The sequence below is a fragment of the Lithobates pipiens genome, unplaced genomic scaffold (genome assembly GCF_037356315.1).
Source record: "Lithobates pipiens isolate NorthernLeopardFrog02 unplaced genomic scaffold, aLitPip1_a1.2 Scaffold_3, whole genome shotgun sequence".
Classification (NCBI taxonomy): Eukaryota; Metazoa; Chordata; class Amphibia; order Anura; family Ranidae; genus Lithobates; species Lithobates pipiens.
The window spans coordinates 183,327,109-183,345,209 of NW_027507790.1; the positions used below are offsets into that span (position 1 = coordinate 183,327,109).

Genomic DNA, 18,101 nt, shown 5'->3' on the forward strand with positions numbered 1-18,101 from the left:
CATCATTGGCGTCAGTGGCAGGAATTATGCCCCATTGTTAAATGTCAGTGGAAGAAATGGTACCCAAATGGCTGGATAACAAATGGGGCAAGCAAAGAGATCCAAGCCCCTGGAACACATCTTGGAGATCACTGATTGAGCAGGATCATTAGGTTTGAACATTGCCATAGTAACAGCAACATAAGCAATACCAATCCCATACATGCACACCCATCACTAAAGCAAAAATCATTTGGACTACACATTGCACCAGCACTGGCGATGTAAATACCATCGGATTGGTGACATGTAAACCAAATGATTGCTGCGAGGTGTACCCTATGCATTCATGCCCAGTACAGCCAACTTCATTCTCAACTAGGCAAAGGACAGGGACCACAAAATTAAAAAGTATTTGCCAAAAAACAAACATTTTTGATTCTGTCAATTAAGGGAGCCCGAATAACTTTAGGAAATGTTGAAAATAAGGGTGAAGGTCTGTGTCCACGACGTTTGATCTGGTATGAGGCACAATATTCCTCAGCTATCCCGAGTTATAGACCAGTTGTATTTTTTTATGGCAGGTAAAATACAGAAGTACATTCAAGACAGGAGAGGGGATGGAACTTTTGGAGTGTAGATAGTTTTTTGATGTCCAACCGCCATCTAATATCTTAAACATACATTTTTCAAAGTGTTGCTACATCTTTTATAAAGCAGCAAAGATAACCTATGAGAAATGCGTCAGTTACTGGACTTTGCACCTGGACTGAAGAAACGGAAAGATCCAGAAAAAAAACAGCACGTAGGACATCCGTGTCGGAGGAAGCCATAGAATCAACCTACCTGGAAATGCCAACAATAAAATGGGAGGGGTTAACCCCCCTCCCCCAGTACCCACCTGCTATTCCTTGTAGCAGCCCGCAGACATTGAATATGCTCTTCTTCATCACACTTTGTACGCACATGGTAAAGACAGATACAAAAGCTACTATACAAAGGATGGAGATGCCCACTGCTAGGAAGATAGCAGTAGCCTGCCAGAAGCCACTAGCTATCTCATTGAAATGTTCAGCATAGGGACCGCACAGGGGCTCTCTCCGGAAATACTGCCCTTGAGGCATTTTAATACAACGTCCATAAATGCCCAGCGTTGGGCGGTAGGGCTCCTGTGGCCATCCAGTCCTATTCTCAATGTCACCATTCTTTGCTTTACCAATAAGCCAGTCCTCGCTCATAAAAGCTATCAGTTCTCCAAAGGCAACTACAATGCTCAGGATGGTCCATAGCATAGAGCGGCATGTTACTATAACATGACACATGGTGATGCCCACCGACTGTCCACAACCTGGGAGAGAAGCACACCAGATGGAGAAGTGATGGAGAAAAATGTAGAGGAATTAAAGGATTTATCAACCCTTCAGTAGAGGAAGAAATCCCGGCTTCTGGAGGCTTTGTAATCCAGACAGGGGATTGCAGTCAATGGAAAAGCTTGTCCTGTGCTGCGGAATTCCTTGGTGCTAATGTTCATACTGAAACACGATGCTTCAATGTTTCAAGGGAGTTCCCAAGCTCCGCCCACCGGGATGACATCACTGACCTGCAGAAGGAAGCCACAAGACAGGCAAACTGTTAGCAGTGTTGACAGAACAGCTTCACCTCTTAAATCAATAGCGACATCAATCACATTCATCAATCATCTATAGCAGGCTAATGGAGGAATCGGGACACTCGGGAAATTTACATAGAATACAGGCTAGATGTGGATCATTCGTATGCATTTAAATGCAGCAATCTTAGGTCATCTATGTCTGCCCTTTCTTCAAGATTCTAGCAATGCCGATTCTATATAAGCTCACGTATCATTTTTTATTTCCTTTAATTTATATAGCACTGACATGTAACAAAGTATACACAGAGGGATTGTAAATATGATCAGACTGCAAGCTCCTAAAAATCAGCGCTCCCATACCTGCCGTCTACTATTCTTAAGCTGCAATTCTGCCCGAGATACCGAATTGCGCGAACACAAATACTATATGATTGTTGTGCCATGACTGTCACACAATTGTGGCAAACTACACCTTTCAAAATCGCATGAAGCTTGTCGCTCGAAAAGGCGGAGATTCTTTTCGGGTGAAAAAGGTGAGTAGGGTAGCACATTCAAGTGAATGTTTGGCCCTATGTGACGAGAAAACGTGTGCAAATTGCTCAACAAATTTGTGAGCAAAAATTTGATTTCTCACTACGCAAAAGTGTGAAGCGAGTCTAAAGCAGCATTAAAAGGATAAGTTCACATTTAAAAAAATAATAAATGCACTTTTTTTTTTAAAGGGGCGCTGCAATGTTAAGGGGCGCTGCGATGTTAAGGGGCGCTGCGATGTTAAGGGGCGCTGCGATGTTAAGGGGCGCTGCGATGTTAAGGGGCGCTGCGATGTTAAGGGGCGCTGCGATGTTAAGGGGCGCTGCGATGTTAAGGGGCGCTGCGATGTTTAGGGGCGCTGCGATGTTAAGGGGCGCTGCGATGTTAAGGGGCGCTGCCCCCCTAATCCATGCACACGGCTCCTAATCTCCATGCAGGTCGCATGGATTTTCGTTTTTTAGTTTTTTTAAACCAATTGATTAGAGCCTGAGGCTCGAATTGGCTGCCAAAAGGGTGGGCTTGGGACGCAGACTGAGCACTGCTCCCCAAGCCCACCCACTTGTGTGACATTAGCAAATTAATATTCGCTAATGTCTTCCTGCTTCTCCTCCCAGGCAATCAGGAAGCGGGTCCTGAGACCCGATTGGCCGGGAAGAGAAGCAGCCGTCGGGAAGAAGATGCAGGGGGGAAGCCGCCACCTGGATGAGGTAAGTGGGGTTCTGGCAGGCGAAGCGGCGATTGGTTGGTGGCTGGTGGGCCCCCCCTCGCACACTGGACTGCACAGTGAAGGGGCATTGTAATGATTACAGTGCCCCTTCACAGTGCAGTCCCCTTTATATCACTGTGCCACTTTACATTACAGTGCCCTTCGCAATCACTCCCCAAAATCACAGTGCCCTTTGCAGTTATGGTTTTGTTATATTACTGAATCTTTTAATGTGCTCTTTATTTCTTTGTTCTCGTGGATTGAGTAATGATTTAAGCATGACAATCCTATAACAGAGGATGGTTTAGAGCTTGGCAGAGGGTATTCTGACATGCCTGAGTGACGGCAATGGATAGGCTTCATTCTCAGTAGACTCAGTAGAGATCTTACAGCTTTTACTGCATGCAGACCACTAATGTAATACAAAGACAAATTCTTACCCCATTATGTTTTACCCTCTCAATAGCTAAACAATGAAGCCCATTCATTAAGTGTACAGAGGAATGTGAAATGATTCCCACTACAGTCATTCCCTCCAGAGGTCCAGGCAGAGTGACAGAAGTACAGCTTGGTGTGAAGGTACAGGGTGCCCCTTAGTGCACCCCCTATGCTGGGACTGGAGAATGGAATGGGACAGAGGACACACTTTAGTCACACTTCTCACACTGGCTTGCTCTTTAGCAGCAGCGTGTGAACAGAGTGATCCCTGCCAGGGACAGATTACTGAGCTGCATTTCACTGCCCCCTGCCTGGTGTATGGATGGGTGCTACAATGTGCACCAGGGTGTGATTAGTCATTCACAAAGAGAATGTAAACTATCCCTTCACCGTTGGATGCAACAATCTTCTGATTATTTTCAGGTCGAACAATGACAGTGTGACCAGAAAAATGCTCTATTAGGATTGGACCACCAAGGTTGGGGAACTGCAAGGCACACAATGTTTGACATGTAACCATCCTTTTACGAATTCTCTTTTAAGCTTCATTCTTAGGAATACGTGTATTTTCTGCACGGAATGAAGGTTCTTGTGTAAAAACGCTCCTAAAGTACACGCTTTTAGAAGTGTACAATTGTTCAATTGTTCTAATGCCTTTATGTCTGTCATACTTTTTCTGTACACAGTGGACATCTTTCTTTGTAGATGAAGTTGTATTTATGACACCATTGATTCCTATAGGGCTCCTTTTAAATGTATCCAAAATAAACACGGCATTTTAGGCGTATTTTCAATACCCCACGAATGAGCCCTAAAGGGCATGAACATACTTAAGTTTCATGTTATATATGTTACCCCATCAGTGCCCACACTAGCATTTAGAATTTGATAGTAATATCACAGGTCTTCATAAATCCCCAATTCATGCAGTACTTCACAAATATTGTACAGTCACATCAGTCCCTACCCTCAAGGAGCTTACAATCTAAAGTCCTTATCTCACATGCATTACACATACAAGGGCCAATTTAGACAGGAACCTACCAGCATGTCTTAATGGTATGGGAGGAAACCCTTTCAAGCACAGACGTATTATGCAAACTACATGCAGATAGTGTCCTGACCAAGATTCAAACTAGGGAACAAGGCAAAAAAAAAAAAAAAAAAAAGAGACTTGCCGTACATAGTAGGTGAGGTTGAAAAAAGAGACAAGTCCAACCTATGTGTATGATTATATGTCAGTATTACATTTTAAATCCCTGTATGCGGTCATTCAGGTGGTTATCTAATAGTTTCTTGAAACTATCAATGCCCTCCTGCTGAGACCACCGCCTGTGGAAGGGGATTCCACATCCTTGCCGCTCTTACAGTAAAGAGCCCTCTACGTAGTTTAAGGTTAAACCTCTTTTCTTCAAATTTTAATGAGTGGCCACGAGTCTTATTAAACTCCCTTTTGCAAAAAAGTTTTATCCCTATTGAGGGGTCACCAGTGTGGTATTTGTATATTGAACTCATATCCCCTCTCAAGCGTCTCTTCTCCAGAGAGAATAAGTTCAGTGCTCGCAACCTTTCCTCATAATCAATATCCTCCAGACCCTTTATTAGCTTTGTTTCCCTTCTTTGTACTCGCTCCATTTCCAGTACATCCTTCTTGAGGGCTGGTGCCCAGAACTGGACAGCATATTCCAGGTGCAGCCGGACCAGAGTCTTCTAGATTGGGAGAATTATCGTTTTATCTCTGGAGTTGATCCCTTTTTAATGCATGCCAATATTCTGTTTGATTTGTTAGCAGCAGCTTGGCATTGCATGCCATTACTGAGCCTATCATCTACTAGGACCCCCAAGGTCCTTTTCCATCCTGGATTCCCCCCAGCGTATAGATTGCATTCATATTTTTGCCACCCTAATGCATTATTTTAAATTTTTCTACATTGAACCTAATTTGCCATGTAGTTGCCCACCCCATTAATTTCTTCAGATCTTTTTGCAAGGTTTCCACATCCTGCGGAGAAGTTATTGCCCTGCTTAGCTTAGTATCTTCCGCAAATACAGAGATTGAACTGTTTACTCCATCCTCCAGGTAGTTTTTGAACAAATTAAATAGGATTGGTCCCAGCACAGAACCCTGGGGGACCCCACTACCCACCCCTGACCATACCGAGTACTCCCCATTTATCACCACCCTCTGAACTCGTCCTTGTAACCAGTTTTCAACCCATGTACTCACCCTATGGTCCATGCCAACAGACCTTATTTTGTACAGTAAACGTTTATGGGGAACTGTGCCACATGCTTTTGCAAAATCCAGATACACTACGTCTACGGGCCTCCTTTTATCTAGCTGGCAACTCTCCTCCTCATAGAAGATTAGTAGATTGGTTTAGCAAGCACGATTCTTCATGAATCCATGCTGATTACTGCTAATGATACCGTTCTCATTACTAAAATCTTGTATATAGTCCCTTATCATCCCCTCTAAGAGTTTACATACTATTAATGTTAGGCTAACTGGTCTGTAATTACTAGAGATGTATTTTGGGACCTTTTTAAATACTGGTGCTACATTGGCTTTTCTCCAATCAGCTGGTACCATTCCAATCAGTAGACTGTCAGTAAAAATTAGGAACAATTGTCTGGCAATTACTTGACTGAGTACCCTAAGTGCAAGCCATCTAGTCCCTGTGATTTATTAGTGTTAAGTTTCCCCAAGTCTAATTTTAATTCTGTTCTCTGTTAACCATGGAGGTGCTTCCTGTGATGTGTCAGGAGGATAAACCCTACAGTTTTGGTTACTGAAGCCCCCCCCCCCCCCCGATTCTCTCGTGAAGACTGAGGAGAAGAATAAATTCAATACCTTCGCCATCTCCCCATCCTTTGTAACCAGATGCCCTTCTTCATTCTTTATGGGGCCAATATGGTCCGTCCTCTTTTTTTACTGTTTATATAGTTAAAGAATTTCTTGGGATTCTTTTTTACTCTCCTCCGCTATGTGTCTTTCATGTTCTATCTTAGCCATCCTTATTGTACCCTTACATTTCTTATTGCATTCTATAAAGTCTGAATGCTGATGATGATCCCTCAACCTCGTATTTTTTGAAGACCTTCTCCTTTGCTTTTATATGCATTTTTACATTGGAGTTAACCCATCCAGGACTTTTGTTCGCTCTTTTAAATTTATTACCCAATGGGATACATTGGCTAATGCCTTTATTTAATATGCTCTTAAAGGAAACCCATATAAAATTCACTTGAATCCAGGAGTTCAGTGCTACCTTTATTATACAACTTGTGGCTGATTTGAAGTCCTTCAGCCAATACAGAGTGCAGCCAATATAAAAGTGGAATTCCATATGCAAACTCCCTCTAAAATGGGAATTCATTAACAGCTTCCTGACTGCTTCACGCAGATATACTGCTGCAGAAGGGCACGTACAGGCAGAATCACGTTCCTGTACATTGGGCTTTAAGAGGCAGCTTGCGGGCGCCCACCGGGAGCTCAATGACAGTGATCACTGGTCCCATGGACTCGATGTCCGCGGGCATACCCACGATCATCTCACGGTGAGGATGAATGGGGAGATGCCAATGTAAACAAATATCTCCCCGTTCTGCCTAGTGACACTGATCAGCGCTCCCTGTAATCCGGAGCACTAATCAGTGTCACAGACAGGCCCTCCCCCACAGTTAGAATCACTCCCTAGGACACACTTAACCCCTACAGCACCACCTAGTGGTTAATCCATTCACTTCCAGTGACATTTTACAGTGATCAATGCAATTTTATAGCATTGATCACTGTATTAATGCCAATGGTCCCAAAAATGTGTCAAAATTGTCCAATGTGTCCGCCATAATGTCGCAGTCATGATAAAAATCGCTGATCGCTGCCATTACTAGTAAAAAAAAAAATAATAATAATAAATAAAAATGCCATAAAACTATCCTCTATTTTGTAGACGCATAACTTTTGCGCAAACCAATCAAACGCTTGTGATTTTTTTAGCAAAAATATGTAGAAGAATACGTATTGGGAAAAACTGAGGAAAACATTTTTTGGGGGGGTATTTATTAAAGCAAAAAGTAAAAAATAGGGGTGAGAACTTTTGTTTGGGAGCCACGTCGCACGACCGCACAATTGTCAGTTAAAGCAATGCAGTGCCGAATCATAAAAAAGTGCTCTGGTCAGGAAGGGGGTAAATTCTTCCGGGGCTGAAGTGGTTAACAGCAGAGTTCACCTTTGCAGTGAAGTTGCCCAATGATCATAGAGGCTCCAGACTTGTATGAGAAAAAATAATATGTAGCGATACATACTCTAAGGCAGGGGTAGGCAACCTTAAAGAAGTGGAGATCTACAACAACATGGGAGACTTCACTGGGCACAGCGTTGCCACCTCATACAAGATTTAAACCTCTAATGGCAGTACTACTGAGTCACAAGCGCGAGCAATCATGGGTTTAAGTCAGGTGGTGAGGAGGCAAAATATCACCTCTTCATCACCTGTCAAACACCCTTGTATCACTTTTCAGAGGAGCAGCAGTGCCTGCTGCACTTGTGAATGAGCCCTCAGTTGCATACCGCAGTGGCATGCATATATTTGGGGGTGGTAAAACCCTGCGGTGGAGTCGTGGTTTACCACCCTCAATCCGTATCCCCTTAAGCTGCTGAGGCAGCAGCCAAATATGTACACATTCTGCAGCAGGAAATAAGCCCCGTTGACTTCGGTGGGTGCTACCGCCTGCCAGTTAGGACCCATTAAAATGAATAGGGCCACTCTGCAAGCGCTCCGCAACTGCATGCTTCTGTGAGGTCCAAGGGGTTAAAGCAGGTGGTAAGAAAGCAATACAATGCTGCCTGCTTTAACCCCTTGTTTGCTGTACTGCACAAGGTTGCAGGGCACTTGCAGAGAGACCTCATTCATCGGAATGGGTCATGCGTTGCAGGTGCTCACTCAACCATGACAGGGTGCATAACGGTATGCCATATATACAATGCCTAGACTTCCCAAATATATTTGCATACCCAATTTGCAGAAATCTTGAGTAAATTAACAAAAAAAAAGGAGGCTTCATTGGGTTTTATATGCAGTGGCACCTATACTGTAGTCTGGCTTAGATGTCCATGGGACTTGGGAATGGTTCCCTGCTTCTCATGTTCTACCCATGGAATTTGGTTCCACCTCACAAAGCACCAGTACAAATAAATACCACAGAGCTGCATCCTTTGTTGTAGCAGGGTGATGAGTACCAGAGCTAGGTAAATAACTATCTCATTAACCAGGAATAGATAAAAGCAGATAGGTTACAGTAAACCAGAGACAGGCTGCTTTCATAGCACGCAGGAACAAAGTTTGTGTTTACTTTTCCGGGTGGGAATCTTCTGATAAGCCTGCAATGCCAAAACAGTTCACTTCACACTGTAAATGACGTAAACTCCACAATTTGGATTGTAGTAGGTCGGCCATGCGGCTCTTCCTCACACAAAAACATGAAAAGGCTGAACACAAGTCAGAACACTACAGTATTCTGGGTTTATATTAGCTGCCTGGCCTAAGTAAATAGTATTAGGAGAGAAGTGTCCAGAGGACACGCATTAAAAGGGAAACCTAGCAAGGCAAAAATGGCTGTTAATATATTGGTCATTGGTTTATTTAAAATGTACTCACAATTACATACAGATTAAAGCTTATCTTCTCCTTGGAGAATACGTTTATTAGTTGTAACTAATAACGGAGGTCCTCCAACCCCCTTATTAGATTTATTGCCCTTCTCTGGACATTCTCCAGCTCATGCACATCCTTCATGGAGATTGGTGACCAAAACTGAACTGCATACTCAAGATGTGGCCAAACCAGAATTTTATCCCTCCGTTCAACGTTTCATGCATTGAAAGTTGTCTCTTGTGCTGGTGGCTGCCCCCTTCATTTAAATCTTCAGACCCTGCATACCAGCACATGAGCCACAGGGACTGGTCATAGGCATTCATCAACAATGCCGACTAAGTCTAACCTTTCCACTTATTTCCTTTGTTCATAGAAGCTGTAATACAGCTTCCTGCAATTAAATGAATATAGGAGGTGGACCTTTTATTCATGAATTGCTATACTGTAGTATAGCTTCTATGAATGGAGGAAGGGGGCAGAAAGGGCAAGCGTAGTTGGCACAAGAGCCTATGAAAGGTCCAGTGGCTTGTATTAACCCCTGCAGCATGGAAAGATCACTAGTGCGGGGGATGGGGAAGAGGACTGTGGATTTAAAAGGTGAAGAGCAGCCACCAGCACAAGGGACACTTCCCATTCAATGTAACTACTGCCAATTGTGTGGTTTAAAAATAAGATTCAAGTATTTTAAATGCTTGCAGTGATTTTTTTTTTCCATTATGATTTTTTAATTCACTTTGAGCTTGCTATACAATTTGACTGCTCCATAGTGTCAATTTCCTAGCATACCCCACTTCCTCCGTGCAAGTTATAGCCATCTCCCATTCTCAGTGTCCAATTATTGTCTGTGCTGGCCCAGCTTTTCACCTCTCATCTCACTACATATTTTTTTCTATGTAGCCATCTAGGGAGGAGCAAATGGAAATACTACAGACTGTCACCTGAGCGACAGCTCTGACTCTGTTTGGGCTGCCGACATCATATTAAAAATGGTGGCTCCCAACAGCAGTCTCAAGATGTTTGGAAGTCTATACAATGCACAAAACTTTATAAATAAGATATTTGTTGAAGTCTGGTAACAGAGACTCCAACACAGATCTGAATAAAAGGTGCTTTCTCCTTGTATCAAATTCTGGCGTTGGAACGGCTAGGACAAGAGATTTCAATTTCCAGGATACCGTAGGCCAGCTATGCTTGTTTACTAGATCAGTGCTAAATTGTTGACAACAGCCTATTTTTCCTAAAATTCATCTGCACTTTTTTGGAAAACATATTTGAATATGATTCATAGGAATGGTTTAAAGCAGCCTCTCTCAACCTTTTGTAATACTGTACATAGGAACCCTTGAAAAATGTTCACGTCTTTGGAAACCCCTACTATATATTATGTAGCACCCTGGTGTTTAGGCAGGGTTGCTAACATATTTAGTTTGCCAGGTAGTATTTGTCTTGGCTAGTTGTTGAGAGATCCACTAATTTCCCCCTAATTCTGGAATTACTGCACTTCTCTCTTCTGTCACTAGGTGGCATTGTAGCTGGGGACATTAGATAGACAAGGGCATAGCAAGAGCAGATTATGGATGGATGGGGTGTCTCAGCCAATAGGCAAGGGTTTCTTTAAGTTCCTTTGCCTGCTGGGAGAGCCTACTTATTTGGATGGAGTCAGGTGATCGGGTTCTGTGCCACCTGGATGGCTGTCTGGGTGGACGTGTGTTATGTCACCCGGGGTTGCTAGACAGGAAGCCTGAGGCCTATCCCAGGGACAACTGGCTGCCTGAGGCCTATCCAGGAGCAGGAGTAGCAGCGTAGAATTTGGAACTGCAGGATTGGCGTCTAACCGAGTTGTGAAGATTCAGCCGGACGAGGAACCAGTTGTGGTTGGAGGTAGAGGGACCATCTGTCTTGTTAAAGAAGCCTACTGTGCGTAAGCTGAAGTACCTGAGCAGTTTTCTCACCAGCCAGGGACGTTGAAGTGGGAAAGCATCAGCAAGTGCTAAGCCAGGGACCCAGCAGAATAGCGGAGGTGAGGCTTGAGGAGTATACAGCGGGATAGCTGTGGAAGAGCTCAGGGGGATCCAGTGATGACTGGCATCTGGAAGTCTAGTGAGTAACTGGGAGCTCAGTGAGTGAAGATATACAGTGGGATACTGTGAGATAAGTAAAGGACTATTCGGTGTTAGCAAGAGTTAGACGGCTTTCGCACCAAGCCCATAGCAGCGGCTCTATTTTTAGCGCCGTTTTACCGTCGGATTTGCAGCACTTTTCGGCCGCTAGCAGGGCGCTTTTACACCTCGCTAGCGGCCAAGGGTTGAAACCACCCACAATATGCCGCAATAGCAGCGTTTTGCCGGCGGTAATGCAGAGCTGCCCCATTGATTTCAATGGAGGAGCAGCGGTGGAGGATCGGTAAACACACTGCTCCCTCACCGCTCCAAAGAAGCTGCTGGCAGGACTTTTCCTGATGTCCTGCCAGCGCACCGCTCCAATGTAAAAGCCCTCGAGCTTGTGAACCCTCGGTTAGAAAGGGGTCTTCTGTACAATTACCGTTAATCACTGTTGCAAAATTAGTTCCCATGGGAGACAGCTGTCCTACCTATACAGAAGTGTTATCTGGCTGGAGGCCTTCCACTGATTAGCGGTCTACCTATAGAAGTCTCGGAGTCTGCCAATTACCATTGCATCTATTTAGGGTGTCCTGGCCCTAACCCTCTCTCCCACAATTCTGTTGAGACACAATAAATCTCTTGTTCGTATCCAACAGTGGCTCGCACCCATCATTTCTTCTTGCATCACACCCACCATGCCTGATAACCCACTCTAAAGGGAAGCATGTCAGCTCGTGCTACAATTACATCTCTAGCTCTGGGCACATTTGCATAATCAGTAATTTGTGAATAAAAATACATAAGAATAAAGGCTGTAGTATATCTAGCATATCTGACACCCAGAGCAGTTTTTTTTTTTTTTTTTTATCACTCCTCTGCTCCATTACAAAAATTGCTTCAGTAACAATTATGAAATAGATAAAAAATAATAATGACCATAAAAGAAATATTCCATGTGAGTTGACAATTTCAACCCTTTTTTTTATCTATATTACAGTTTTACGCTATGAGCCTTCCTTCTGACATTCTTTCCCTCCAACATCTGAGGAGTAAAGACTGAGGCCCAGAAGCAGTGACACCACCTAGGGCATATCTCCCTAAAAATCACAAGTGTCTACAGACTCTACACTAGAAATAGGTGTTCAAATTTTTGGGTGAGTGTACATCTATGTGGGGCACTTTGAGCACAAGTGAAGGGAGGCACTGTCATGTCTGTTTACAAGAGCATGAGCACTCTACAAAGAACAGTACAATATGACTTATATGAATTCATTTTAAGTTGATTACACTATGTACACTATGTACTTTTGATCAGATCTCATTATTTAACACGAAGCATGGTGTATTTCCATTTCAAAAGAAATATTAATGGTGAAATGGTGGTCATTGGAAATGTGCCCTCCTATAGTGGTAGTCAATGTAGCGGTCCAATACATTGGTGGCCAATGGGAGTAGGACCCCTTATTAATAATAGTTAGTGGGAGAATTACATTCATATTGTAGGAAAACTGCCTTCTACACACAGCTAAAATAATATTTGTGGTTACTGGGAGTTCTTCATTGGTCAAGCAACCCCTAGCAACCTCAGGAGAAACCCCAGGGCTCCATGGAACCCTGGTCTAAAGTTAGTGCTGTAAGCTTTAAAGCTCCAGAAGAGCAAAATGCTACTCTGTCCATAGCTGGAGGATCTAAATTAGCAAAGAACATGTAAAGATGACAGAAAAGCTGAGTTGTAACCTCTACCAACATATTACCAAAGGTTAGAAAAAAAAAAAAAAGAAAGGTGCAGAAGCTTTCTAAAGCAAAGAGTTGGCAATTTCGGTGAAGAATGAATGCCCAACACCAAAATACCCTACCCTAAACCCCCGCCCCCCCAAAACTGTCCCCCACAGCACCCAATGTAAATTCCCTGTATCACTCTCCTTTACCAAAAACCTCTGTGCTGAATGACACCAGGTCTGGAATCATGGAGTACAGGAGGAGAGCCATTGACTTATGTATCTGGTGTGTGAAAACGGCAAAATACATTGGTTTTAAAAGACCTTCTGCAAACAGTAACTGGGAAGCCATGTGCCATAAAACATTTTAATAGTAAACCAAGTTATTATTCTTACAACTAGACATGTAAAAAGATTTAGACATGTACACGTTTCAACCACAGCAGCAATAAACGTTTTAATGCACACTTCTGGTTTTTATTCTGGGTATTAGCAGGTCTATCCTGTATTGTATCTGACTGTTGGTGTCCCAGGAGTTGTGAAATATGTGCAAATTCCCGATGTCATGTAAAACCACATTATCTCATCAACAGACAGCGCTGCTCTTGGCTTGGGTCTGTGAATAGAAGAGTTTCACGTTCAGAACAGTAAGGGGGTGATGGTACATTGCACGTGTCAAAGGCGCTCAAGTTTCCAGGAAAGCAGTGTGATGCCCTAAGACAGGATCCTTTCACACTGAGCACTGGCAGAAACTAATATAACTTGTCGTTAATGCACAATACCTCACACAGTGCTACAATTACTTCCCAGATAGCACTGCAAAAGGTCTGTGTGCCCCCTACAAACAGAGACAGCAAAATAATGAATTGCATGCTTTGCATGTAGGTGTTTTTATGATACATGGTAACAGAATCCATTAAGCCCAGGGTCTGTAACCAGCAAGCAAGTGCAACCGCACACAGCCAGACTGTGTGCCACATGCAACATTTCTTTAGATGAGAGTAATAGATTTAGCAATCCAAAATAACAGTCAAGTTAGACCCATCTGGTTCATATTGGGGGGGGGGATTGGTGTTCTTTTGGCAAATGCCAGCATGCAATCATGAAAAGCCTTAAAGCATATTTTCTATCTTGTTCTATTTTTATTACATACCTGTTCTTAGACCCAGCAATGCCATCAATGGGATTTTGTGCTTCAATGTTAAGTAATACAAGAACATGGCTAGCAGTATGGTACATAGCTTCCTAAAAAGCTCACAGCGCCATGCCCCAGTACTCCATGCCCTTGGCCCTGATACAATTAGTAAGCTTGTTTTTGGGAGGAGTTACAAAAATGAGTAACTGGAGGAGTGGGCATTCCTAGGCATTTTTAAGTATACCACCCAGGGTAATATACACTTGTGATGCTGAGCCTCCACAATTTAAAAAAACTGAAATGCAATGAATGAAAGGCCAGGGAAAGAAAGCAACTGAACACACCAGGAAAGGTCAAACACACCACTAGAATTATAATCTATACATACCCTTTAATATCTGAGAGGTTTAACTGTATTACCATCACTTTGTAATAATCAGGTAATTTAAGTAAATCAGATCAAGTACCGTATTTGGGATCCAACCATTAATTATGCAAACAGAAAAATTCTGTACCTCCTTCTCTCTCTACATTTTAGATTTCAGTTTCTTTTGGTGAATACCAGTGTCTTAAGATTCCCACTGACCTTTATACTTCAAGGACTTTGATGGCACAGTTTCTTCATTAAAGTTCCTAGCTCTAATGGCCTTACAAGGGTGTGCCAATATTGAAGGGTTGGCAGAGGCAGGGAGGAAATCATAAGCACAAGCATATACAGAAAGGTCTTGTTTTGAGGTCTCAGTCTGTAAAAGGCCAGGTGACCAAACCTACTATCACTACCAAAACATGAGAGTTTTGTGTAGTTAACTCTCTTAGTTGGACATAAATAAAATGGAGATTGATGGACCAGCAAAAAAAAAAAGGAAAAAAGAGCTAGCAGTTACCATCAGTGGAGGTGTAGATGCCATCTACAAAAGACACAGGTGCAAGAAGATTCAAGAAGAAAAATTACAAAAGCAAAAAGCATCCCACCATTGTCACTACAGAAAACAAAATGTGTTTATTACCATTCTTTTTCATTCTCTCAACTCAAAGTAATTACCTTACAGCACAGGAATGTGACTCTTTCATAAATGAATTATGTTGAGGAAGCACAAGGAATACACTGATAGCAACCTCTTCATAAAGTTGTAAGCAGTCATAAAAAGCATAGAAGACTAGCACAGTGTAAATTCTGAGGAATTCCGAGGCTGGGAGAGTCTTCCTAACTAAAGGCTAGTTAGTTCTGTGAACGTTCATAAGGTCAGGACCTAGCATGAAAAGGCCCCTTTACTTTTCATAAACCCAGACTCATTAATGGTTACTCTTTAACCTTGTTAATCCTTCAACCTATTGTGATGAATGCATTTCAAAGTCAAGATCCTCCTTTATAAGGAAGGTCTTTGAACACATATTGGCTTAAAGCTGAACTATACATCTTGCGTTCCTATAGGAATTTCCCATGCTCCACAGAATGCTGAGAACCTCCAAAGCCTACTGAGCAGAAAGCAGAAGCTGGTGTTAGAAAAGTACCTCCTGATTTCCATTTTCTTTTTTCAACCACTATCAATGATGGAAAATAAAAGTATGTTATCCTTACAACCTTTCAAAGCAAAATTTTTATGTGCATGTATACCAATAATCTTAGTCCCTCCAAACTCAACTGCATCTGCCTAACCTTGCAAACGTCAAGTTAAATGAACAAACATGTTATACTTACCCACTCTGTGCAGTGGTTTTGCTCTTCTTGGGTCCCCCGTCTGTGTTCCTGGCTCCTCTCCCTCACCGTGTGCCCTCATAGCAATCCAAGATTGGGCTCAGGTAAGTTTAAGGGGAGGCAGAGAAGTCATTAAGGTGAAAACCTTTCTTTTTTAGAACCACGTTAAAATTTTTACTACCCCAGCATTTTATATTACTGATATATGTCTGTTGTACCATTTACTTGTATGAAAAAGTATCCTGTTCTCTTTACATTTCTTCCTTTGTTTGAAATACCTGGTGATTGGCCAGTCCTCCCGCTTTCCTATTGCAAACTGACCAGAGCACATCCATCGCAGCGTGGTCAGTTTTGGAAACCCAGCTTGCCTGTCTTTCAATGACCAAGATGTGTGGTGACAAGCCACCCTGCACAGCTCTTCACTGGAAAGATCAGTTTACTGTTGTTTCTCTGCCTACTGCCGACACCACCCACAGCCTCCTTTCTAAGCCTCTTATGCAGCTGAGAACTGAGGTCCTGTAATTACTTATAAAAAATTATTAAAAAAATAAAAAACTATCATTTATATAAAGTCCCCACTCACGTCACAACATGAAGCAAGAGTGAATCATTTTTTTGTGCTAGCAACTGAGATCAGCAATAAGGGCCAACTCTACAAACCTGTACCCACATTCTTTACAAACTCAATAAAGGTCACCCTTCTTTAAAGCTGGTGTCACTGCAGATAAAAAAGTTACTAATTAATGCAGCTGTATAAAACTTTTAAAACATTAAATACATTTTTTTTAAATGCAAACATTGTAAGCACCTGAAATTGACTTGGTATCAGGTTTTCGCAGCCTACTATACAGCATAGCTCAAAGGGGAAGGGAGAAGCCGCACAAGCAACCAATCAAGTGTGGTGCAGTTCATAGAGCATGCAGGCAGGAGGAGAGAGCAGAGTGGCTGACAGAGGAGCTCAATCGTGTTCTGCTTTTTTCACTATCACAAGATGTAAATGAAAGTTACATAGTAGGTGAGGCTGAAAAAAAGACACAAGTCAATCAAGTCCAACATGTGTGTGATTATATGTCAGTATTACATTGTATATCCCTGTATGTTGCGGTCGTTCAGGTGCTTATCTAATCGTTTTTTGAAACTATCGATGCTCCCTGCTGAAACAATCGCCTGAATTCAACATCCTTGCCACTCTTATAGTAAAGAACCCTCTACATAGTTTAAGGTTAAACCTTTTTTTCTTCTAATTTTGGCCACGTGTCTTGTTAAATCCCTTCCGCAAAAAAGTTTTATCCCTATTGTGGGGTTACCAGTAAATTGAAATCATATCCCCTCTCAAGCGTCTTCTCCAGAGAGAATAAGTTCAGTGCTTGCAACCTTTCCTCATAACCAATATCCTCCAGACCCTTTATTAGATTGTTGTCCTTCTTTGTACTTGCTCCATTTCCAGTACATCCTTCTTGATGACTGGTGCCCAGTGAAACTGCAATAGAAAGACCGGGTCCAGGTTCTGGATGGACACAAAATCCAAATCCTTTGGTAGGTAAAACAACTTCTCATAAATGTATTTCATCTATGCCATTAGCAGTCCAGATTTAATCATGGTTACATTAGCAAGGATGAGTTTAGTTTATTTAAAATAAACCTTTCCAGGAAGAAACATGGTGCCGACACGGATGACCTCCTTCTGAAGACACTCATCCAACAAGTATGAAGATCAGGAGTAAAGTTCTTATCTACGTATCTGTTCCACATCAGAGCCTCAAAAAACTAAAAGCAAGAGGGTCATTGAGACAGCCAGATCCCTATCATTTTCAGAAGGAAAATCAGCAGTGACAGCCTCTATGTTCCCTCCAGGAAGGATTTCCTTTAAAGTATGGCAGATGTAATATGTCAGCTCCCTTTAAAACTGTGTAGGTACATACGATTGTGGACTCATGTTACATTTGGTCAAGTAACTCCATCTCCTCCTTATTCCAATGTTCTTACCTTACGGACCTATAGAAGGTATCCCATGTAAACAGTCAAGATTTAAGGCTTTCCATGGAGCAAAACGCAATGAAGTGGAATAAAAGTTAATGAAAGATGAGAGTCTAGGCAGTGTACTAAATCCCTGGAATTATTACATTGATAGCAGTCATATTTCAGCTTTGCTCACATAAGTAATCAACATAGTAAGCACACATGTGCTCAAGGTATATACTCCAACTAAATAGCATTAAGATATATGCTTGATGCAGAAACTTTAACCATGAAAAGTTACATATCTGCAGAAAAACAACCCCCTGTAGAAAGGGCAATGATTTTAACGCATTGCCTAAGGCTGCTTTCACAATGCTCCATTGCACAAATGCGATAGATACGCATGTTTGTTTTTTGCTCTGTTTGTCCCATTTTTACTGCATCTCCTGTACGTTTTGTACCTATGAAAGGAGGACATGCGACTCCAAAAATGCACCTTCAGGTGTGCTTTTTATGCTTTTTCCATTCATTTCAATGGGGAGAGTGCGTTTTTGGTGTTTTTTTA

At 42.3% G+C, this 18,101-nt stretch overlaps 1 protein-coding gene across 2 annotated transcripts in view; it reads right to left on the reverse strand.

Moving 5' to 3' along the window:
- LHFPL2 (LHFPL tetraspan subfamily member 2) overlaps nucleotides 1-18,101 on the reverse strand; it is a 153,991-nt gene that overhangs the window by 37,408 nt on the left and 98,482 nt on the right. For both annotated transcript variants that reach the window (XM_077462593.1, XM_077462594.1), the window contains one exon: nucleotides 881-1,579. In XM_077462593.1, coding sequence (XP_077318719.1) covers nucleotides 881-1,301 — 421 coding nt within the window. In that variant the 5' untranslated portion in view covers nucleotides 1,302-1,579. The remainder of the gene's footprint in view (nucleotides 1-880; nucleotides 1,580-18,101) is intronic.